This window comes from Salminus brasiliensis, chromosome 16 (genome assembly GCF_030463535.1).
Source record: "Salminus brasiliensis chromosome 16, fSalBra1.hap2, whole genome shotgun sequence".
NCBI lineage: Eukaryota > Metazoa > Chordata > Actinopteri > Characiformes > Bryconidae > Salminus > Salminus brasiliensis.
In genome coordinates this window covers 18,968,468-18,993,306 of record NC_132893.1, presented here as the reverse complement: position 1 = coordinate 18,993,306, position 24,839 = coordinate 18,968,468, and the positions used below count along the sequence as shown (strand labels likewise).

The 24,839-nt window shown below is 44.0% G+C and overlaps 2 protein-coding genes across 2 annotated transcripts; one reads left to right on the top strand and one right to left on the bottom strand.

Moving 5' to 3' along the window:
• The first annotated feature begins 929 nt into the window (after positions 1 to 929).
• Positions 930 to 6,012, top strand: mis18a (MIS18 kinetochore protein A). The gene is made up of 5 exons (XM_072659197.1): positions 930 to 1,183; positions 3,637 to 3,703; positions 3,860 to 3,982; positions 4,177 to 4,279; positions 5,505 to 6,012. The coding sequence occupies exons 1-5, from the start codon at positions 976 to 978 to the stop codon at positions 5,580 to 5,582; spliced, it is 579 nt and encodes a 192-aa protein (XP_072515298.1). The 5' UTR covers positions 930 to 975; the 3' UTR covers positions 5,583 to 6,012.
• A 7,238-nt stretch (positions 6,013 to 13,250) lies between these two features.
• Positions 13,251 to 23,736, bottom strand: hunk (hormonally up-regulated Neu-associated kinase). Its single transcript, XM_072658672.1, has 9 exons — positions 23,017 to 23,736; positions 20,017 to 20,309; positions 19,571 to 19,626; positions 18,988 to 19,123; positions 18,741 to 18,868; positions 17,021 to 17,147; positions 16,759 to 16,927; positions 16,379 to 16,532; positions 13,251 to 15,617 (listed from the first exon to the last, which is right to left on the bottom strand). The coding sequence occupies exons 1-9, from the start codon at positions 23,248 to 23,250 to the stop codon at positions 14,959 to 14,961; spliced, it is 1,956 nt and encodes a 651-aa protein (XP_072514773.1). The 5' UTR covers positions 23,251 to 23,736; the 3' UTR covers positions 13,251 to 14,958.
• Between the last annotated feature and the right edge of the window lie 1,103 nt (positions 23,737 to 24,839).

The window sequence follows — 24,839 nt, the reverse complement described above, 5'->3', positions numbered from 1 at the left end:
TAACCTAAGAACCATTTCAACTTTCAAAGGGTTCTTCATTTAGTAGGGTTTCATGTAGCACCATTGCCTTTCCTAGAGAACCTCTACATACCCCCTTGCCAATTAAACATGTTGTGTTATTCATGTTTTCAGGCTTTCTTTTGGAGTACAGGACACTGTTAGAACTGGAAAATTGATACTCTGATGAACAGGCCTAGATAGATTTACCTATAATCTCCCTCAAGTGACTGTTTGGTCATTTTAATAAAATAAGAGCAGTACCACAGATGAAGAATGAAGTTTCAGGGCAAGTGGCTACTGAATTCCTCAGGCTACAGCACTGCAGCGGATCCTCTTACCACATCCAGCAGCTGTCTCAACACATGTAACACGTGTCTGCCTGGAGCTTCAATTCTGTTCAATCTGATTCTGATCAGTTTGATTTGATTTCTTACTATTATTTATGCACAGGAAATGCACTGTTTAACACAGCATGTTCAGGCTATTCTCAGCTGTGTGTAAATTATAAGCAGTATTACAGTAGCAATTAACACAGAGTAGCAACATTCATTCATTTATTAATCCATACATTCATCTTCTGATATGCTTCTTCCTGGTCAGGGTCACGGCCTACCCCGGAATCATCGGGGACAAGGCAGTAATGCCCCCTGGACAGGGCGTCAGTTCATCCCAGTAGGGTAACACTTTTGGTCTAAAATAAATATATAGTATTTAATGAGAGAGCAACAAACTCGACAAAGCTGTAAAGTTGACCCCTCTAAACTGTGGGTAAGTGTTATATTGTATGGGAAGTGTGTGTAAAGTGTGTAAATGAGTTAATATACACTTCAGGGTTGAATGCACATGCGCTCTCCGGTACAGCAGGGGGCGCTGTAACGCGGGGCTGGCGGGCGCGTTGTTGACTCGTAGAGGCAGAGGAGTGAAAATCGGCGCGCGGGAGGCGGATCTGCGCTGTAAACAAACCCCGACTGTTCAATGGCCGGCCAGATAAGCGCTCGCTCCGGCTGCGGGGATGACACGTACGTGGTCTCTGAGGGCTCCTCGGTGGTCCAGGGCGGCGGGGCTCTGGAGGAGGATGGAGACGGGCCGGCGGTGTTCCTGTGTGGGAAGTGTCGGAGGCCTGTGGGAGACTCTCTGTCCTGGGCTGGCAGCGACGAGGAGCTCAACCAGATCATGCTGAAGAGTGAGTGAACTGCTCTCAGCTACAGGCTATCAAATCAATCCAGTCCAGACGTTTTCACTCACATCAGATCAATATCAGATGGTAATTCTGCTGATCTAAAGGATTACAACCCTAAACTAACCTTAATTCATTCTTCCCCCAGTTTAATAAACTATTCCCTCAATTTTGAGGGAGGTTATTAAGTTATCACACCCTTGATACATCTGTTATAATTTGCAATGGCATATAATAGTCAGTAGTGTTATTTTTTGAGAATATCACAGTGTAAAGGACCTGAACCCTCCAAACGATTTCTGCCCCCATACAGAAATTAGTTTCTGTATAAACACATAGAAGAATGTATATAACATGAGCAATATATACAGTGTATTAAGTTGTATTTTCACAAACAAAACAAAAAAAGTTCATGAATGCACACACAGACACAGTCACTCACTCACCCACACAAACCACACTTGACTCATGGACCCCTCACTGCCCTCTAACCCTCTAATGGGTTCTTAAGCCTGATTCTGGGATTCACTCTCACAAAGATCACTGTCCTCTCTGTCTGAAGGAATGGCCATAACTGTATGATTGCATTCTCTTTCTGGCAAAAAAAAAAAAAAAAAAAAAAATGGTCCCAACTATAGCTACATCCAGTCACGCAGTGCTCTCAAAACTGCAACATTGTGGTACCCAGGAACCCCCATCTCTGCTCCAACACGCCTGATTTGTATGATTAACTGGGTACTAACTGCTATAATTGCTTGCTAACAAGCTGATCATTTGAAGCAGGTGTGTGGGAGCAGGGAAACATCTGAAACATGCAGGGCCGGCGGTCTACAAGACCAGACGTGGTCTAGCTGCCGAAAGTTGCCTTGAGGCAAAGAATTAAAAACAAAGCAAAACCCTGATTTAATACATAAATGAAAACAAACGTCTTTAAATAGCTAATATGCATTGTTACATTTCCATGCAAATATACTTATTTTTTGATTTATACAGTTATTTAAATGATTTTTTTTTAAGTATACTATCATAAGAATTGCTGCCACTGCATCTCATGATTCGTTAAGGAAGCTGTAAAATAAATGAGCTGGTGTTAGTCAGTATTAATATTAACCTGGCCAGTCTTGACTGCAGGACAGAGACCTGTTGTCAGTGCTCTTAGGCTGTTTGGGTCTACTGAAGGGAAACCTTAAGAAAGGTATTGAAGTTCTTACACATTTCAAACTACCTGATTGCGTTTAGGTGAAAAAAACAAACAGTAGTACCTAAAGTAGAGACCTAAGATATTGTGCATGCTTACCGTATTTAAAGACAAGAGCAAACACTTGAACATGTGCAATAAAAGCAGTATAGTAATTAGGGTTTGTATTTAGCACACGATTGTCCAAAAAGTCTCGGTCTGCTGAAGCATTGATATTACCCTTCACTGGAACTAAGGGGCCTATAGGCCAACCCCTGAAAAAACAACCCCACAGCATTATCCCTCCTCCACCAAACTCTACAGATGGCACATCCTAGTCAAGTAGGTAACGTTCTCATGACGTTTGCCAAACTCAGACTCCATCCATCAGACCGCCAGATAGAGAAGCGTGATTTGTCACTTCACAGAGCAAGTGTACACTGCTGTAGAGTCCAGGGGTTGGTGTGCTTTACACACTCCTTGATGACGCCCCTAAAGTTAGTTCCTTATTCTCAGCTTCTTTTTCTTTTGGCTCCTTATTCACAGCTCTTCATTCACAGAACAACGGTGAACTGAAGGGCCTGTTCACATAAACACGAATGTGTAAAAACCTAATATAGTATATGTAATAAACACATGGACAGTTAAAACCGTTCTCCACCCTTCCAAATATACACAATACACATATAAAATTATCATTATTATTATTTTCTTAATACGGGGGTCCATTGCTTAACTTCCTTTTGTTTTTAATTAATCTTGGACAAGAACACAAACACATCTGATGCAGACTTCTAGTCTCTGTTACAAGAGAAAAATGGAATTTAGAATCTGGGTTAAGATGATTTTATACTTTATAATGAAATAGAAAAACAGCATACTGACATATTGTGCGCATGGAAATGAAGCTGAGGTTCTTGAGGAATTTTGAAGAACTTCTTCATCTGGGGGCAGAGCAAATACACATGCAGGTCTAGTCTTCTACTATATGAAAAATCTGAAATTAGTCTGGCCCAAGATGAATGAGCTCCTAAAAATGCCTCTAGTTTTAGCACAGTTTTTGTTTTGTGATGTTAATGCCAGAAGATGTTTGAAACTCTGCAGTTATTGGATAAGCAGAGCATTGGCCACTTTAATGCACTTTTATGTGCCTCAGCGATCATAAAATAAAGGGCAGTGTTAGAAGAGATTGTATAAAAAGTGATGCAAACTTTTTTTAAGCTAATTACTGTTTTTTTGTCTTTGAATTGTATTAACCCTTGGCCCTGCTTTACAATTTCAGGGGTCAATGACAATATCGTGATCGGAAAGGAGCCCTATGTCTCCTGCACACGCAAAGAACCAGGATGGTAAAACCTGTTTCCTTTGTTTAAACGTTGACCTTTACTTTGTAAAAGGTTTTAGTCATCCAGGTCATTGAATTTTCTGGTAGGAGTAAGTTGAGGTCACTGGAACTGGGAAGATTTCTCAAACTGGTAACAGGCTCATGTTTCTATTTTCATCAGCCTTGTTGTGAATCTCGCCTGCCGTGGCTGTGGCTCCACGCTCGGACTCATGTATACATCAACCCCAAAAGAGCTGGATTTCAAGAGATCACTTTTCTGCTTTGGTGTCGAAAACATTGAGAGGTAAATGGACATCATTCAGGTGTATTAGTAAACCTTATCCAATAATATTGTTCTCATCAACAGATATTTTCAACCAAATCAGTCTTATCTGAAGTCTTTTTTTTAGTCGGTATGTGTGAAAGCTATTTTAGGTCTTTGTGTCTTTTTTTGTAGAATATAATTAAACTGCTTATTAACGGTTTCATTCTGTGTAGTTATGTATTAGGGTCTGCTGGCCAGCAGGTGGCAGCAGTGGACGGTGAAGACAGGCCAGTGACATTAGAGCTACAGGAAATCGTTGAGCAGCAAATGACAAAGGTAAACTCTTTATCTGCACATAGGGTTGACTCAGATAGCTAATGAGTCATTTAGGTTCGTTTGCAGTCATTCTGGGTCAATGCTGGGGACTTTCAGCTGCAGAACAGATTTTGTGATGAACTTCTATATAACAAAGTATCAGCATCGTCTGCTGGCCATGCTTGAATACGTCAGTTAAGAACAAAGATGGTCAGACAGCACAGCACTATAACAGGTAACGTATCTTGTTGCTGTCACACACAAACCTCCAAAATGGCAACTTTATAGGAGAACCAAAAAACCTTCATCACTTTAGTGAAATCTTTTCGGCCTGAAAAGATTTTATCCCGGGTCATTTGGGAGCGATTGTATCGGTCCGGTCATTATTACATTTTTAGTTTACAGAACAACTGCTAAATTCATATGGTGTATTATGTATGAATAAATTCAAAATCCGCTTTATATGCATATATCTCAGACAAGAGTCTACAGTCTGTTTGAAGCTGTTGTTCTTAACATTGTGTCGAAATGTCTCCAAGATAAATCTTTTTACTCTGACTTTGATTGGAAGTTATGAAGGTATTGTTTCCTTTTCCTGTAAAGTTGCCTTGCTGGAGATACAGCCGTGAAATTACCATGACGATATGTAAATATATACACTTCAGTCTCGCTCCTATAGCAGACTGTCTGTGAGCTGGTCTCTCACTGTAGAAAAACATGTGGGGTTTTTTTCTGGTGATGTGAGCAGACAGCAGAGGGCAGTCTTTCTGTGAGGGAGAGTTCTTTGTTAGAGGCGGCAGCGGCGAGCGTGTCCGGCAAACAAAGAGCTATTAGGACCTGTTCAAGAATTTCCTCCTCAAAGAAGCAGACACAATGATGTCACCTACAGACACCCAGGACATTTTCAGATATTTAATATTTCATTTAGTTCAAGACAAAAGTGCACAATCAGATCATCCATCAATTTTTTATCCCAGACAAAAGACTTTGAATTGAATTTTTACAAAACAACATTTTTCTAATGTTTTTCTTAGATACAGCCTCCCTGAAGGGCTTCTATTTATATTCATTGCAAAAGATTTTTTTATTTTTCTGTAAGCACTATGCTGTAATACACCTTCACCTTTAGCTTCAATTTACTGATCAAGTGTGGGCACTTGTTACTATGGATGGTTTCCATTTCTTGTGAAACATTGTCTCTTTACTGCTCTCTTTCTCTGTGTTCTATCTCTCTCGTATTTCACAGATCAAATCTCTGGCAGTGACGATAGGACAGCGACTCATGGAGATTGAGGTTGACCTCCAGACTAAGTCAGAGAGCTAATGTGAGCTGCATTTAGCTGCAAGATGCTCATGAGGTTTTGTGCTTTTCACTTTCCTTTAGTTAGCTGAAAAGAGTTCTACCTGTTCTTCTGTAAATTCCACCTCATGTTTCTTGTTGGTGTGGCAAACATTGAGCATGAACATTTTGAGTGGGAAAACCACAGTGGGTGACGAGCACACCTGCAGAGATCCGGACAGGGATGTTCAGTCAGATTTGTCCCTGTAGTTTTCTGGGGGAAAAAAGGCTTTTTCATCCATCTTATCTTGGTCACCAAAAATCCAGAAAGTCTAAAAGTCAGTGTTGCACCAGTTTTTGAATGAGTTTGTTGTTTATTGTGGATCTCATTCATTTCCTTCCATGTTCGTGTTGAGATCCACTCAGCTTATATTGTATAATCCTGTCTTTCGAGTAAAAAAAATCCTTATTGCTGTGTTGTTGTTTATTGTCGTCCTGTTATTTGTGCAGTGTTTAATCTTTGGGATCAAAACAGCCCCCCACACATGTGCAGCTTCACTCATCTTCCATAACAAGTGGTGGATGGTGGGTAGGTGGGTGTGTACATGGTGGTAGGGGTGACTGAGGGCGGCTCATGCTGCCTTACTCTCTTTTTTTGTTGTTTACATTTCCTGTCTAATGTGCCTAGCAACACTTTAGGCCAGGAGGCGGGCACAGTGTCTCATGCACCGAGACCCAGAGCTGAGAGACGAGGCAAGAAACCCCCCAACCTCGAGTGCCGGGGTAGCATAACAACAACAGCTTCGGATGTTGAAGGCAGTCTGCGCAGACCAACCAGCGCGCTGTATCCAAGGTACAGCTACCATGGAAACAGGGCGCACATGCAGCGCTGCTCCTGTTGCCATCGCGTCATCCGTTTCCTGGTCTCGGAGGCAGCCAGCCAGCTCGCCCCGCTGCCTGCCCGTCAGCCTGCATTAGTGCGCGCGCTCTCTGATTGGCTGCCGGGGCCGGAGACTCCAGCCTCTAATCCCCCAGGGTGTTTTTGTTTCTCCTTCTCAACCATTCCCCCTTCTTTCTCTCTCGTTCTACCTCCCTCCCTCCATCTCTCCCCCCCAACACACCCTCCCACCCTTCCCTCCATCTCTCCCCAGCCCCCACAGCCCTCCCCAATGTTGCTGTTCCCTTTCTAAAGTAGTAACCCCAAAAATAGGGTAGAATGAAAGAGGAGTGGGGGAAAAAAACAGGCAGCATGACTTTGTTTACGTTAGTGTTTGTGTGTTCTCCCATAGGGGAGGGAAGTTGTTGTCCCATTACAGTGCTCCCCAGTCTTGGTCCTGGAGTGTCCCTGGCCTGTGCCTTGTGTGTTTACTGGTCTAACACACCCACCTCAACTCATTAAGGGCTTCCTTAAAAAAAAGAGGAAGAACGTTCTTTCAGTGAATGTATTTAATTGCATTTGCATCAGCCCAGCTCTGCCTTTTGGTTCACTACACATTACTACAGTAATTACACCCTCATAAATTAAAAACTGAAATACACATAATAATAATAATAATAATAATACATGTTTTATAATAAATCATCAGTGTTCTTGAGTCGTCGTCGTCCCCTCAAATAAATATCATTGTGGTCAGTTTAGCCTTTAATTAAGGCAGGGATGACCTGATTCAGTACTGTACTACTAAACCCCACCACACTGCAAATCAGTCAAGCAGTGTCCCCGCCCCCTGATCACATTTTTTCCTTTTTTTTTTTTTTTTTTTTTTTTTTTTTTTAGATAATTTTTTCTTATTTTTGTGGAGTTCAAAATGCCCGAGCTTGACAAAATAATAATAATAATAACGTAGATGTTTCTGGTTGAGAAGCTAAAAGCGCGTCTGATTAGCTTACGTAGTTTACGTAAGGCGCTGCCGCATGTAAGCAGATGTGGCGTAGATGTAAACAGCGCCCCCTACGGTCACATAATTCGACGGTCGAAACGGAAGGAAAGAAATACAATAATTAATTAATTAATTAGTTAACCGAACAAAGTTAAACACACATTCGGAAAACTATATAAAGTAATCTAGCAATTAATAGTAAATACAGATATAAATGTCTAAATTTAGAAAGATAAAAAAAATAGCTAGTTATTTTAATGATTTATTTCTACCCTGAATGTATTTATTTGTTTATGGGTCTTAGATCCCATGTTAATTTATTTTTTGTGTGTGTGTTTTTGTGCTTTAGCAGGCTTGGTTCTTAAAAATGACCACTGTTGCAGTAATGCTAGTGTCGGCTAGCCAGTCTATGAAGATTTAAGTGTTCGTTAGCATCAAGCTAACAAAGGCGAACGATGTCCTTCCCACGCTTGATTTAATGAAACACTCTGCTCACACTCAAGGTGATTTTGGATACATGTCTGCTCAGTTAGGCATTTTGCCATACACGTGAGCACTAAAAGGCCCAGGAATGGGAAGGGGCCGGCGTAAGCAGCAAGCAGGGCAGGGGGATCAACTCTACCCCCCAAAACATAAGAAGGTGCTTTGAATGGTTGTTCGAGTGATGCTATAGCATTTGGTTCCACATCCTGTTTATAATGGAGATCTGAGCGTGGTTCTTCTATCGCATCGCCCCAAAATATGCCGGACAGGTATTCCAGGACTGGGAATCACTGTTCCACCATCTTGCCACCCTGCCCTAGAGATGGCACCGCTATCCAGATGTTGGGGTGTGCAGTCCTTTGTTTCGCGGCTGGCGATTTTTCTTTCAGCCTCGTTATTTCACCTGCTTCGCCAGACGCTGTCATTTTGATAAATGTGCCTGGGCCCTGCGTCTGCGCGCTGCAGCCCGCCACAGCCGAAGCGCTGATGCTCGACACTTTTCAGTGTGATCGATGCAAACTGACCCCCCCCCCCCCCCCCCCCCACCACCAACACCCCCCCCCCATCCACTCACCCTCCTCCCCTCTCTCCTTCACCTTGCCCAGACACACACACACACACACACACACTCCCTCCTGCATGCTATGGGGACGGACTGTATGGGGATAAATAATGTAGAGAGGCTGTCTGGAGCAAAGTTTCCTCCAGAAGCAATCAAGGAGCAATGTGGCCACCCTCTCGTCTAGGAACTGCCCTTCCCATAGAAACAATCTGCCCAATCCCTTTCAAGTTCAAAGCAGGACCTGCTGCCCCTTCACTGCCATTCCAAAGTGATTCAACCCGGTTCAGCTGCAGATAAATGAATAACAATTGACATAATCCAGAGTGATGAATTACATATGACTGTAAGAGACTGAGAAACCTGAATAACTCCTGGATCCCTGTTTCTTCCAAAATCAAGGGCGATTAAGGGAGATTAGGGGTGTCTCTACTGTCCAGGGAAGGCTTTCTACTATCCAATGGTGCTCCATCATTCCATAGAAAGTTCCACTGTTCCACAGCTCAATGCTGGGGGGCTTTATACCCCTCTAGCCCATGCCTGGCATTAGGCATGGTGCCAATACGCTCATATGTATCTGTCCTATTCTCTTGGCAATACTTGTCCACAGGGATGCATGCATTGAATGAATTGTATGCATGAATTGTATTCATTACAAAGGGGCGTCCACAAACCTTTGGACATATGGCGTATATATACCTAGATATGCATGTTATGTACATTACTGCTAACAGCCTCGTAGTCACGTCATTGGGCAGCTGAACAAACTCACTGTCAGTTGAGTTATGTCAGCCAACAGACTCCTCCCCTGACTAGCATCGCACATGAAGTGATTGAGAGGGCCATACTCTCTCTTCGTGCTCTCTGGGCTCTCTGGCACCGCTGTGGCTTTACCGGTGATCGAATCAGTGACTAGGCCGACTCTTAGACTTGAGAACCCTTTTAAACTTTGAACAGCACACCTTTAACACTAGGTGCCAAAAAATGGGGGTTTCCAAGCCCACGGGGGGCCCAGCGATCACTAAGCCCTCTAAAACTCTTCAGCCTTGACTTGCTCTTGTAGCAGGGATGGGTGTATCAGTCAACATAGGATAGGATAATGACAGGTAGTCTAATATAATGTAGGTCACTGTTAGATGCTGGTAGGTGGAGGTGGGGACACGTTAGGGGCATGATAGTGAATAAGCAAGCAAAAGCAATTCAGGTTCCCTAAAAACCAGTGCTTCCCAACCCTGGTCCTGGAGCACCCCCTTCCCTGCCCCCCTGCATTTTTGTTTGTGGTTTCCTGCATTAACACAGAGGTTCCCAACCCTGGTCCTGGGGGACTTCCCCCTGCCCTACACGTTAGTGTTTGTTCTGTTCCTAACTTTCCTATCCATCTAATCTAGCTAATTAACAAGCCCTTCCTGAGTCGAGGGTAGTGTGTTGGCACTGGAAACCACTAAAATGAGCAGGGTAGGGGGTCCTCCAGGGCCAGGGTTGGGAATCACTGCTCTAACTAACTACCATCAACTCAGGAAGGGCTTGTTAATTGTCTGATTGGCTGGAACAGATGTGAGCTAGATGTGTGCAGAGTAGGCGATCCTCCAGAACCACGGTCAGGAACCATTACCCTACTTTTTTTTTTGTAAAGAACCATGACTTCCTAGAAATACACCCAAGACAAACATCGTTACTATTAGGAATTAGTACTTTTTAAAAAGTTTCAAGTCTGTCCGTGTGACAGACGTGTGACCTCCATCACTCCAGTACCGACATCCAATGAATTGTCTGTTTTTCAGACACAAAGAAACTGTTATTTCGCTCAACTGGAAAAGCTCTTTGAAAACAGGATTAGTCTCAGTCGATTTCTAAGCCTGAACAGATTGACTAGGATGAGAGGCCACTACACAGCAAGAGGCCTCCAGCCTGACGTTGACTCTAATGAAGGCCTTAGCCACAGTAACAGCCAGTAAAAGCTTATGGTGCTTTTAACACCCAGGCCGCAGAGTTTAAGCCACAGATTGGCCTTGCCGTCGTGTTGTCTTTGACATCTGTGGTGTTTGCAGTGGTGTACGCTGTTGTTTACTCTCCGCTTTGCTGCTGTGCTCTGCTGACGGGCGGAGTAGGCACTGGTTCAGTAGAAATGGGTTTGAGGCCTAGAATGAACAGAAATCCAGTCAAATGTTGAGTTGGGTGATCTTATATCGATACAATATACACCAATCAGCCATTTCCCTAATACCACCTGCCTACTATTATGTAGACCACCCTCCCTCACACTGCCAAAAAAGCTTTGACCCTCCAAAGCCAAGACCTTGTAGTATCTGACACCAAGATGGTAGCAGCAGATCCATTAAGTCCTGTAAATTGTGAGGTGGGGCCTCCATGGATCACATAGATAAGCCTTGGCTGCCCATGACCATGTCCCTGCTTCACCGGTTGTCCTTTGCTGAAGCACTTGTGGAGAGTACTGACCATTGCATAGACCCAATCGTCTAGCCATCACAGTTTGGCCCCTGTCCAAGTACCTCAGATCCTTATGCTTGTCCATTTTTCTGCTTTTAACACATCACCCTGACCATGAACACTGACTGTTTACTTGCTGCCTAATATGCATATCCCACGCCTTAACAGATGCCGTTGTAATGAGATAATCAATGTTATTCACTCAGTGGTCAGTGGTTTTAATGTTATGGCTGATCAGAGTACACACATAGCACACCTTTGGATGACACTAGCAGATGAGACGTTGCGACGGGGACTGTATTAGGTGATGGAAGGTGTTCATTATAGAGGTTAACTGCTCCACAGTTGTGCGTCGCTTGCTCTGTACCACTCGCCAGAGTCATCATTTTTGACCACTTTGCTGTCAATGGCCCGTGGGGCACCACTGTTATGCCATTGAGAGGCACTTAAGTCCATTCTCTGTACACCTTCATTATGGCGGCTCTAGAACACCCCCAAATTCTACCACTCTTCGCCCTGTTCAACCCTATATAACCAGGGGTGGTCATAATATTCTGATATGACTGTGACAGTGGGCGAAGGGTGGTTGCACCTTTGTGGGATGTTCTGGAGCTGGCGTAGTAAAGGTGTACTGAGAATGGACTATTCCATACGCACATTGTTGGGAATGCCTCCTAGCAGCTTAATGCCCCACAGGCCATTGATTCCAGAGGGGAGCGACGACTCTGGCGAGTGGTACGGAGCTATCAACGGGCCTCTGTGGAGCAGTTAACTTCTATGATTTAACAGACAGTCCATGTCACAACGTCTTGCTAGTGTCATCTGAGCCAATGGTGGTTATACCCACTATTAGGTAGGTGGTCATAATATTCTGCTATGACTGTGTAGTTACTGTTTTATAGTGTTGGGCGGATTCATGTCAGTGTGTAAGATGTGAACGGGTGGTCCGGGGTGGTTGAAATGCACTGTTTTTGAGTTTTGCATGGTGGTGCCAATAAGAATGAGAGGTCTGAAGAGTGTAATGCCTCTAAAAGACCACTCGGACCACTTTTGTATTAATAATATATATATATATATATATATATATATATATATATATATATATAAAATAAATATATATATAGTATTTGGGCCTAAAATGTATTAGATGTATTAGAAATAAATATTTTTAATATTTTAATTATTTCACCATCAACACAAACTTAATGGACAAAAGTTTTGGGACATCCATAAGCATGAATATAACCCCCCCCCTTTTTTTTTTTGCTCTGTAAATTTATGTGGTCTGTCACACATTCCTGTGGTTCCTAAACACTTCCACTGTTCAATAATTCCACTCACCGTTGATTGTGGAAGAAATTTGTGGCTCTAGGAGGTAAGAAATTTCACCAACTGATCTGTTGCAATGGTGGCATTCAGTGAGCTCTTTAGAACCACACATTCTTGCACTAATGTGTGTAAAGGCAGACTGCATGGCCAGGTTGATTTTATACTCCTGTGGCAATAGGACTAAACTAACACGGTCAGCTGATTTTTTATGATCAAGAGGCGTCCTGATACTTTTGTCCATATAGTTTACATATATAAAACTTGTGTAGATTAACTGGGTAAGTCTGGGTAATGAGTAAAATAGCCATTATTTGTGTTGTAGACATTGAGGCCCCTGGTTCCTGTCACCACCACTGTAAAGAAGGAGGCAGTATGTTCCTCTAGTTCCTTCATTGTTTTAATCTTTTGTTTTATGGGGATAGTAATACTCTTATGTACTGCCATAATGGCCGTCTCTTGTGACTAATGTGTATAACCCTCCACCCTGCGCTGTGCTAAGCCACTGGAGTCTTTGTCAAGGGCTGTTTGTGTCACTTGAGCCTCCACAGGATTTGAGATAACTATACCGTCCTGTGTAAACAAAGCGCTTTGCTTTAATATACTTTACAGCCACGACTGCGGCCACAGCTCTTATCGGCTTAGCCTCCCAGATTGATCCGGGACGTGGGTGTCAGGATACGAGGGCTTGTCTCTGGGTACGCCCATACCACCACCAACCCCCCCCCTCCCCTTTTTCCCCTTATCCATCTCATTTATCAGGGGTGCAAGAGTACATGTGTGTAGGGGCAAGGGGAGTGTGTGTGTGTGTGTGTGTGGGGGGGGGGGTGGTACTGTTACAGCGCAGCTGACTGGATTAAATGAGGCCAGGAGGTCTTTCAGCTGTCACTCATTTCATGCTCCCCACAGGTGCCTCGTGGGAAAAGCGGACAGCGCAACAGCAAACGTGTCGCGTTACAGCAAAAGGGAAGAGGCCTTCTCTCGGCAAGTGTGGCAATAAAACATACAGCACTGAGGTAAATCAGCACTTGTGCACTTTTATTGTGTAATAAGAAGTGTCGTAAAAGCACTAGGCGTTGGAAGGAGTGGAAAAGAAAAACGCGGTACACCAAGTATTCGTGTTTTTTTTTTGTTTTCTTCAAGTGTTAAATATTAAATATTTAAAATCTTTCTGTACAGCATAAAAATCTCTTCTCACATAAGCACAGCAACGCGATACAAAAGCTTACAAAATGACCTTCAGAATTCAAAAGACTTTCAACCTCAGATTCATTCTTCGTCGTAACAAAGAGGTACAAAGAGAGGTCTCCAAAATCCGACACAGAGTATTTTTTTTTTTAAAAAAGAAACGTGTTCAGTGCATGCAAAGAAGTAGTCCAAAACAGAGTTCGTTAATAAACAGTTCATAGCCTTCTGTGCAAGTGAAGACTTTGGAAAGCCAATAGCTTTTTACCTCAACTACAGTAGTGTGCGATGAGAGCAGGTTGAACATGTACGCATGAGATGAAAGACACTTGGAGTTCATATTTACAAGCAGATCTTACATCACAGGACCACAATCGTCCAATGAACAGGGACGGAAAAAAGAACGAAAGCTGGGGACTATCTGTACATGTACGCACTATTGCACGGTCTACCTTTATCATTCAACATGATGCGTGTTACACAAATGATGATAATGATGATGATGATGATGATGACCCACCCCCAGCCCTCCAAATTCTCCTTATTGGTTTCAAATGAGAACACATAGTAGGCTGCAGAATGCGACACCATTCTGCATCAGGTGCCCCCGTTTGAAGCGTGAGTTATGTTTAAGGCTATACAAGTTCAGCGACTGTCTTCGTTCGAAGGAAGCGAGAAAAGGAATGTTAACAGTTACGCAACAGGCTCGCAGCAAGGCTAAAGGGAGAAGACTTCACCTATGAAGTGCAGCTAGACCTGAGTGTCTGAGTGTGGAACTTGTGAGGTGGAACTACGCAGCAATTGCTCAAGTCAACACACAGCTGTGCGATTTAAAAAAATAAAAAAAAAACGGCCAGGACGCTCTCAACGTTCTCAGGCTATATTGCTTCACAGGAGCTCCGAGGTACATGCGAATACCGTACTGGCAGTGGTGCAGCATCTCTTTGTGAAACGTGAGTGGTGGGATGAAAGGAAAAAAAATAGATAATAATAAAAAAAGAGTCTTTATCTGATCCTTGAACGTCGATTGCAGTGGCAGATGGCAAGAACTGCTTTATGGAAAGAGATATTAAAGTCAGCATTCTTGATGCTCGTGAGGGTCCGTCTTAGCGACGGACACGCCACTGGCAGTGTTGCGTAAGAGGTAATAAATCTAACACAGTGTTCGGAGCTGGAGTGTGCGTGCTCTCTACAGGCAGGCATCTGTTCTATCTGTGCATATCAAGGACAAAAGTCAGCTAACTCCCCGGAGGGTTTTATGTTAAATCGCCCAGTCACGTTTGAAGCCCTGGTGCTTCAGAACGAATACGATTTGGCGGTGAAAACTAGAAAACTATTACTGCATACGATTTCTCTGTGTTTTTTTTTTTAAAGGAATGATTCAGTCAAAAAGTCCCTAATGTTGGCAAACATGAAGGGCAATAGCCACCATTTATATTTTGGCCACATTAGCATGGTTTTGATCAAGCCATTCCTTATCTGTGTTTACTTCAGAAGACAGTTCAGAAGAGACTAAATGAGCTTCGTGAAGTTTTGTAACTCAGCACAGAGTCTTGAGGGCCCCAGAGGCACAGAGCAGCGTTTGCATGTGGTAAGGAGTGGGTGACTCCACCTCCACTGCTGGTTCTGGCCTGAACGGAGGCACCTGGAAGGTGAACGGGGGAACCTTCTTCTTCAGGATCTGCCCGATGCCCATGGAGGGGAACTTGCTGCGGTGCTGTGGGCTGTCGGGTTCATCACTGCCCCCACTGCCCCCGCTGCTAGACTCTGGGGGGCTAGGAGTGGGCCAGTCCGTTGTGGGGGGGCTCTTCTTGGGCTGGGGTTTGACGATGAGGACTGGGGGGCTGGGGATGGTGGCTTTTTTCAGGTAGGAGCTGTCTGGCTGGAAGGCAGACACGTGGCGAGGTGGAGAGAGAGCGCCGTTGGTCAGCTTGTACCAGGGGGACGGAGGGGCTTCTTTGCTGGGCTCCTTGCTTGCTGAAGCCCAGGAATGAGCACCCAGAGAGGAGGGCGGCCGGGCTGGGACATCCACGGCTTTCACGTCTTTGGAGCTCTCTTTCTGGGGCGGCTGGACATCCAGGCGGCGGGCTTCTTGGGGAAAGAGAGGGTGGATCTCCAGGTATTCCAGCGAGGAAGAGGCTATGCAGCCACCTTGGCCTGAGTAAGCTTCCTTGAGACCGGTCATCGCTTTGAGAAGCCCTGAGAACAAGGAAAGTGTATTTAGTATGGGATTACCAAACTGACATTGCTTTGACAGCTTCATTTTCATCTCCTTTATGTACAAAAATGCATCTAGTGAGTGAGTCAGATTCATAAAGCACATAAAGAGTACGGTAAGTTATCTGACACTGACGGGACAGATAGATTCCCTGTTCTCTACTGCTATCCACAGACCATTCCATTTCAAATTCTAATATACTGAACGTCTCCTTGTACTTCAGGCCAATGTCCACTGTAGTTCATTAAAACAAGGAAAAACATACAGGAAAACAATGATTTTTGGAATGCACTACTGCCCCAAGTCTCTCCAAACCAAACAAGTCTTCCTTTGATGCTTGTCTCAAACCCAATTTAAAGACATTCTTTGAGACCTTGAAATGCTAACCTTGGTCGCGTGACTTGATAAGTGTCAGCGTGAGAGAGAAGAAATGGGTCAATGAACGATGGTAGAGCCTGATTTTTTACTTTGTCGCAGACTGCTCAGTACAGACAAGGCTTTAGGGCTCTGCACTGTTAAGCAGCACAAACCTGTTCCACATGTTTAACATTTGCTCGTGGCGACAGCGTACGTGACTCTCAGGCATAAGTGATTACCGTTGAGGTAGGTTTGTTAAAATGATAGCAATATGTCCTATACACAATGTGTTTTAGTCCTTTTGATCTCAGGTTGTTGTACTTGGCTCATATCTTTGTATGTGTTTGGTATGTGTTAGCTTTGGTATCCATTTGACCCCTCTCACCTGTTTTCTGTTTCTTTTCCTTGGTGGGGCCTTTGCTCACAGCCAGATAAACTGGTGTCTGCTTGGGGGGGATGGTGATTTTCTCAATGTGTTTCCTCCACTGGGTCTGGAACAGTTCGCTCTTTTTCTCCTTCTCCATACTGTACTGCTTCTCCTGTGCAGACAGAGGACAAATCAGTTAGAGTGGACAATCCAAAACCATTCCCATGTGTGAAACATAGGGTCGCCGCCCTCATCCATATACAAACTGATTGTAGATTAGCACCCTGTCTCTGCAGGGTCTGACATATGCAACCGCAGATCATGCATAATGCCTGAAACTACTGGAGAAAGACTCGGTCATTCGAGGTCAGCTAATCGTAAACAGAAATCAGACTCACCCGATATTCTTTGGAAAGTCTCTTCATCTTCTTGTTGAGGAGGAAATAGACGGCGAGAGTGTGGCAGGCACGATTTGTAAGGACAGCGCTGAGGACCTCACTGTGCTTGTAGCCCATCCGCTCAGTCATGTGCAGAAGAACCGTGTGGTTAATCTCTTCTATGTGGATCCTGGAAAAGAGGGGAAAATGTATTATTCCCAGAAAACAGCCTCATTCCCTCATTTACGACATAGAGGCAAACAGAAAATAACAGTTAATGTACCTGTTCAAGTAAGGGACTCCAGTGTGTGGGTTGCCCAACTGCAGCCATGAGTCTGCCATAACCTGGTGGATGTTGGGCCTCTTGGCGGGGTCTGGTTCTAGAAGGCTCTTCAGTAAACTAACTGCAGCTGTGGGCAAAAATTATGAATAGTAAATACACTGGCCTGTCTAAATCTCTTTTAAATCAGATCTGGTTCAATGACAGCCATGAGTATCTTATTCTCTGCTTCATTAACCAGAGTGACTGAGATCAGCAAATCTATAGTTTACCATCAATGCACCCCTCTGCAGAGCTCTATAGACAGACACATTGTAGAAGAACAGCACCCATGCTCTTGCAGTACGAAGCTTTACAGAAACACAAGAAGCCGGACAAAACAAAGGCACTCTGTCCTAACTCTGTCCAGTAAGATCTAATTGACCGACTGGCCACTCCACTGTGTCTTGCATAAGTAGATTGATAAGAAGACAGTCCTATGTCATTGATAAATACCTCTCTTATATAAGGAGGCTAATCTCATTTCAGTACTGAATCATCCTGTTGTAATACTCAACCACGACACAATGACATAAATGCCTGAGATAATTCCAACCCTGTTGCTAAGATGTTCCCTTGTCAGTTGGGATGTCATAACTAAAGCTGAAAAACGGCCATTAATAGAAACTCGGGCCTCTAGGAATTATGACACTGACATAACACACATGTATACACATATATCGCTGTCAGAACAAAAATCTGTATCTCCAAAATGGTAACTTTACAGGAGAAGCAAAAAACCTGGTAGACTTTAAATGGAAGTCAGTGTAAAATGATTTTAATTTGAGTCAATTTGGAGCATTTCTATTGGTCCATTTATCATAATGTTGTGACACAATTTTAAGGGCAACTGCCAGATTCACATTACGTCAAAAAATGAAAAGCAACACAAATTAAGATACAAGATTGAGATACAGATTTACACATTACTCTTACTTGCATCTGCAGTAACTTTGAGCAAGTAGTTGTAAGGGTTAATTAAGTTCACGTCATAGACCACTGCACTTAAGAAAACAAGCCCTTAACAAAAGGGCATTCAAGGAAACAAGTGATATAATTAATACATAGCTAGATCACACAACCACATGAATGTTTTTGTTTGTGGTTACCAACTATTTCACTGACTCGAAGCCAGAACCCATAATTATGCAAATAGTTCCTCTTGCACGCATCTTTTTACCCACAGTGTATATCTGCTGTGAGTCAACCTTGCATTTAAACATGGCAAATGCGACAGCAAACCAAAAATAATCCAAAAACAGGCCGAGACAGTGTGACTGCAGCCAGTAAGCAGGGGCATTAAACCATTAGTCTCATAAAGAGACTCAGAGGTCAATCAGATTTATCCTTCAGCTCCAGAAGAACATTTAAGGTAGCGGGCACCAGCACGGTAGAAGATATTAGGTCCATCCTTTGCAATTAGTTTAACATCGGCCTCTATTCATGAGACCGAAAAACAGCAGGCTCGACCAAAATAAGAGGCCGGCTAACAATGGCTGCCTTCATCTGAAACCTTTAGAGCGTGTTGCCTATTAGGTTCTAATTCTCAGCCTGATGGAACTTGAGGGTTTTTTTTAGACCAAGGAAATCTCCAGAGACCATTCGGTGCGGCTTCTTATTGTACTGCAGAAAAAAAATTATATACAAAAAAAAGAAATATATATATTGTGTAGTTTAAGTGTACCTGATGAGAGTGAAGGGGGTAGAGGGTTCATGTCCTTGTCTACCATCCTCTGGTGCAGAGCTTTGAGGCTGAACGGCTCCACCGTGAAGGGGAGGGTGCCGGTGAGCATGGCATACATGTTGACTCCGCTGCATTAGAAAACACATACTTATTATTCCTAATAAGGGTTGGCTTGTGAACATTTATTAAGAGGAAATCAATACGCATTAAGTCTTTAATAGGAGACATATGGACTTGGTGAACTCACATTGACCAGACGTCTACTTTGGGGCCATACTTTTTCCGGGAGAGCAGCTCGGGAGCGGCATAGGCTGGGCTGCCACACTGAGTGCTGAAAGGGTCTGAATATCCAAGGATTCCCGCGCAATTGCTCAGTCCAAAATCTATGGGGGAAAAAAAATAGAACTTTGAACCAGTTGACGATGCCCCCTAAGCTGAGGCTGTGGAGGAAAGGTGTCGGTCTGAGTCTGTTGCAACCTTTTGGAGTGAACTGGGGGGGTGTTTATGGTAGTCTAACACTAACAGACTAACCCTGTCTGTCACACACAGCTGTTAAGTAGGATCTTTGTATGCTAAGGCGGACTTTCGCAGAGGTGAGAGGTTGTTTGGTTTTAATGAGATACTGATTGCTCAATCAGTCTGTGTCACATACCGAAGAGGGCCATTTCCTTGTGCTCTTGCTTTAAATTATTAGGGATTTATGTGGGTTGCTCTTGCATATTGAAAAGATTTTGTCTTTTGGGAGCAGAGTCGTGGTGGGAATAAATTTACATTTGCATTGGAAAGGAGCTTTTAAGAAAAGACTTGAGGGTACCTTAAAACTTGCTTACCTATGAGCTTAATGTTGTCCTGTTCGTCCAGCAAAAGATTTTCAATCTTGAGGTCTCTGTAGGACACAAAGAAACACAGACTGTTACTTCTTTCTTTTTTTTTTTTTAATCAAATCTCTTTTGACAGTCTTAGTGACAGATAACACAACAATGGTTGTTTGCATAGAGAGCATTTCCCTATGCCTGCTTTTGGCAATATGGGTTCACACAGGGTGATTTCTAAGCCTATTGTGCTTATTCTGTTCTGGAGAGCCTCTGATCTTATATCTTATATAGATCATGGTGTATCTACACAAGCCATCTCAGTTCCCATTGTTTTCTCCAAGCCTACACAAAAAACCGCAGTGAATTTAGGCGGAAGTTGCTCCAGCCAAGATGGAATACATGCTAGTTCACACATTTTCACTATGTGCACATTTTAGGACCTAGTAATTATGGTGCCTCACCTGTGTACCACTCCGGCCCTGTGCAGGTGCTCCACAGCCATGACTAGCTGCCGAACATATTTCTGCGCCTCCCTCTCGTCAAGCCGCTTCTTCTCGTAGATGTGGTTCATGAGGTTTCCTCCTGGGCAGAGCTCCATGACGAGGTAGTAGCTGTTCTCTGTCTCCAGGATGTCCAGCAGCTGGGTGATGTTGGGGTGGCGAATCATCTGCTGGATCTGGCCCTCCCGACGGAGGTTCTTCGTAACATACGAGTCCTTCTTGGCCTTTCTTTTGTCTATCACTTTCACTGCCACCTAGGGGATAGAAGAGCGGAGAACAACACACACTAAGTCTAGATCTCAAATGTTTTACATGCATGCATCTGGTCCAAAAAAGGCATAAATAAGGAACAAGTGAGGAAGGTTCAGTTAAGATTGACCAGATTATTCTTATTTCACACAAGAATTTGTGATGCGCCCACAGTCTGACCAATACATTGTCTTACACTGAAGACCATGGATGAGGGGGTGAGAAGGGTCTGGACAAATGACTAAATGCAACACCCAAGTTCCCAAGCACCTTAAAACACCAGGTCCACTCCAAATGGGGGTTGTTAATGCCATCCATTTGTCACCAGAGACGCTGCAAATCTCTAATGCTGAATAAACACTCAAACGACAACTAACAAAGGGGTGATAAATGTGTGCATTGTCACTGTGTATGGAGGTCTATGCTATAGCATGCTTAGGTCCTGTATAATGGAAACACTTTTGGAAAGGAAGGGTCCAAAACTGAACATTCAGTGCTTTCTTAAAAATAACTGTCTGAAAGGTTTGGTCAGGGGGACACTTCCCAGTTCAATTGTTACGGTGCTGTAATTATTAGTCAGTTCTATTTTTTTTTTGTGGCACATTTATATATATAGAAAAAATACAAAAAGTAATTTATTTTATATTATTGTGTGTATATATATTTTTTTATTTTTTTGTTGCAGGGCTGATGTATAAAAACAAATCTGTTGCACATTGTGATTGATTTTTTACATTCTTAATTTAAAAAAATTGATTAAATTGATGATTAAATATACCAATCATAATTAAAAATTAATCTTTTTTTTTTTTTGTCTGCATTGTAAATTTGCATGGCGAGTTTTTCTGGTCTTAGACATGCTTCTATTGTCTGGGTCTGTGTTCCCTCCTGAATCCAAGGACAATAGCCCCGTGCTATTTGTTCTACTGCTGATCAAAGTACTCAGTGCTGTATGGACTGAAGAGGGTTCAAAAGGTGACCGGCCACGGCATGACAAATCATCAAACAATGAAGGGGGCCGTGAGCAAACAAGTCATAACATGACCAATTGAGCAAATAATTATATCAATTAGACTAATAGAAAGGCTACTGAGAGGTAAAGAAAGAGCTTCAAAGCCCTCCCCCGGCAGATGCGAAGCAGTCACCTAAATGCAAATACAACACTGTCTAATCTTGACCAGTCCGCCAGAGATAACCCCCAGTCTCGCCAAAGAGGGGTGCAGGGGGGTGCATGGGGGATATGTTGGTGGTAAGAGGAGGGGAAAAAAGAGAGGGGGGCACCCCAGAGCTTGAAGCTAACATGTTGTTTATCTCCACCACAGACAAAGGGGGTTAGGGTGAAAGTGGGTTACGTATGATGAAAACACAGAGCAGAAGCATGTGCAGCCGCTCGCCCCACCCAACCCCCTGTTTTTTTTTTCCCCCTCTTTCTCCTGGTGATGTCAGCCGGTGAGGGCGAACGAGGAGAGAGCAGCACGAGGCGCGCACTCCTCTGTGAGATTTCCAGCGTTTGCATCATCATTGAGAAAACTGAGAGGGAGAGAGAGTGTGCTTCTCCCTGCCACAGCAACAGTGAAAGGGGCTGTCGGAAAGGGGGCTGAGCTAATCCTCGATATGCAAAACAGAAATTTCAGGTCAGTCATTCAAAAACAGAGGCACTTGTTGTTTTCTCTCTCTAATATGCAAATTGATAAGCTGCACCCAGTGCCACATTGAACAAAGACAGACAGTAGGCGAGAGCTGAACAAACCGCTGCCACACTGGACAAAGGGAGAGACATGTGCGAAGAAAACAGCGCATATGACATTGTCCTCTATTGAAAGAATAAAGCTGTTCGTGAGTTTCTGAGCTGAAAAACAGCCACATTTGCCCTCCCAGCCCAGGTCTGCTCCAATAAACAGCACTGCCCCTCTAGGAATCCCATAGTGAAAGTTCAGTGCTCCAGTGCTCCAAGCTCAGTGGTGGAAGGCACTCATTCCTACCCACCTGCTGAAGCTGTTAAAAAAAAAAAAGTATCTTCATTAAGAAACCTCTTCCAGATCAGCTTGAACAGCAGTATAAGTCTGCTTTCTGGGGTAATCTAAGATTAATTCAAACACCTAGATCGAAATAAGCTCCGCTGGATTGCCTCTGTTACCTAATGCCATGTAGGTGTGTGTATCACCTACTGGTGAACATCTCTGTCCGCTGAACTAGAGGAGCTGATGGGCTCTGGAGGATGTCTTTCATTCGTTCAGGGCACAAGGACAGACCTGTCAGCCTGAACCCATACCGATACAGATTAATGACCGATTCAAGTCAACCACAGGCACAGCAAAGGCCATGTGCTGTTCCTCCAGCTGTTCCACCTGAAACCACTGATTGCTGAAGAGCCCTGGATGCCTCCATGAACAAAAGCACACACAGGCAATGCTGAACTCCGGCTAGACCCATTTAGTGTGTGGATAGCCAAGCACTGTTACAGCCATACATTCAAGCGGTCATTCAAACAGACATAACAGACAGACCTGCACACTCATAAACAGAGCAAGGGGTCTGACTAACTTACTAATATGTGTTAAAAAAAAAAAAATGTTATTACCTCTAATTGCATTTTGTGCAAATTTTCACCAAACTTAACTTATAAGCTTAACTTCTCAGAAACACAAGGAGTGATCTAGCTAATAAAGTGTAGGGATTCAGCTGAACTGCTGTTACTACACACTAACGTACCTTCTCTCCAGTCAGAGCGTGAAGACCCTCACGAACTTTGGCGAAAGACCCCTCTCCCAGTTTCCTGCCGATGAGATAGTTCCCAACTCTCTTGGTGTGGTAGAAGTTGCGGAGGATGTCTCCAGGCGGGCCGCTGGTTAAAGACGAGGGCGGCAGGCTCTCTGGAGCCACGGAGGTCGGGGCTTTTACCCCGAAAAGCCGGTCCATGCTCATGTCTGTGCCAGCCTCGGGCATCCTGGCGCCTGTTGTCCGACTTTAGCTCACTTTGAACGGACAAGTCAAGTTACAGAAGAGACGGTTCTCACTTGTCTACCGCCAGCTGGGACATGTGAATTCAACTCCCCTCGGTTACCACATAGCTAGCTAAGTCCTATGAAGACAATCCGTAACGGAAACGGACGCACTCGCGCCACCTGTTCGCCTCAGACGACTACAGCTGGCGGCGGATAAACGACGACGTTAACAGCAGGCACACGATAATAGCTTTATGTAACGGCTGCATTTAGTGACAGCAAAAGCCAGCGAGGGAGCGAAGTTACAGCAGAACTCAGGCTAGCGGGTTTTACAGCTTATGTAGCTATAAAAACAGACATAAGCATTTTATTTCTTTTTTCATTTCGAATAAAATTCAGTACAATTCTGTGAACGTAGACTGTTCTACAACCTAATACCTAACGTCCTCCTCGCCTCTCAGTGTTTTGACGCTGCTCTCCGGCTCCCCTCAGGTTCATCTGTTGACTGTTAACTGGCCGCCAGGATGCCTTTAACTTACTTTCCCGGTTCGGGGCGGGGGGCGTTTCTCATTTGCTACAGAGTCGCTGGGTTGAAATCTGGACCAATCAGAGGCCTAGAGTTCCAGCCAGCCCCCGTCCGTTTGTAAAACAGGCCACGCCCCTCGCCCATGCTCTTCGAGACAACAAAGAGCGTGTTGGAGGGCAGAAACCGAGCGTGTCCGTCAGCTTTAACCGCTGATGGTTTATCGCACGCAGTGCAATTCGGCGGGTACGTTGACCACAGCAGGACTGGTCATTTATCATGTCTGGGAAATCGCTCTGAGAGGGGAAAAGGCCGAACCAACGACATTCCCTTGATCCTGAAGTGATGTCATGCAGTGAAGTGGGCAACGTGAGCATAATCAGGGCGTGAAAGGACAGTGAAAGAGGACAAAAACAAGATCAGTCCTTCCTAAGATACAAATATAGAGGAAATAACTGTAATGTTGCCCCACCCCGAAAAGAACCCCCCCAAAAAAACACCAAAACGGCGTGATGTTGGTATACCGGTGATTCGCCAAATTCTTTTACCACGCAGCCACTTAACGTAGCAGATGTTAATTTTACTCGTGGTGTGTTGAAGAACTGGCGCAGAACAGTTGTACAAACAGCATCACTTCTCCAGCATGGCCACACCATCCAGTCACTGAGCCACACCTCGGCGCGTGCCGCTTCCAGCCGGGCGCATGTAAACACGGCCACGCGCTCAAACGAGACCCAGCAGGAGAAAATGATCAGGAGGACATCTAGTGGTAGCGGTCGGCAGTGCAACCAGTGTCTCCTTTGACTTCCTTTGAGTTCATTAGATGGAAGTGACATATCGTTAACCTTGTTGTCCAACATAACCAAACTAGAGCAGTGGGCTTATTATATTATATTATATTATATTATATTATATTATATTATATTATATTAATTCCTACTTATTACATTTAAGCCCCCAAAATGTAAAGCCCAAAGCTGGTGGCACTGTAAAACGCAACACCCACTTTGTGCTGTTGACACTAGCAGCAGGCACATCACCACTAGGCTAGTTATTGGAAGGCCTTG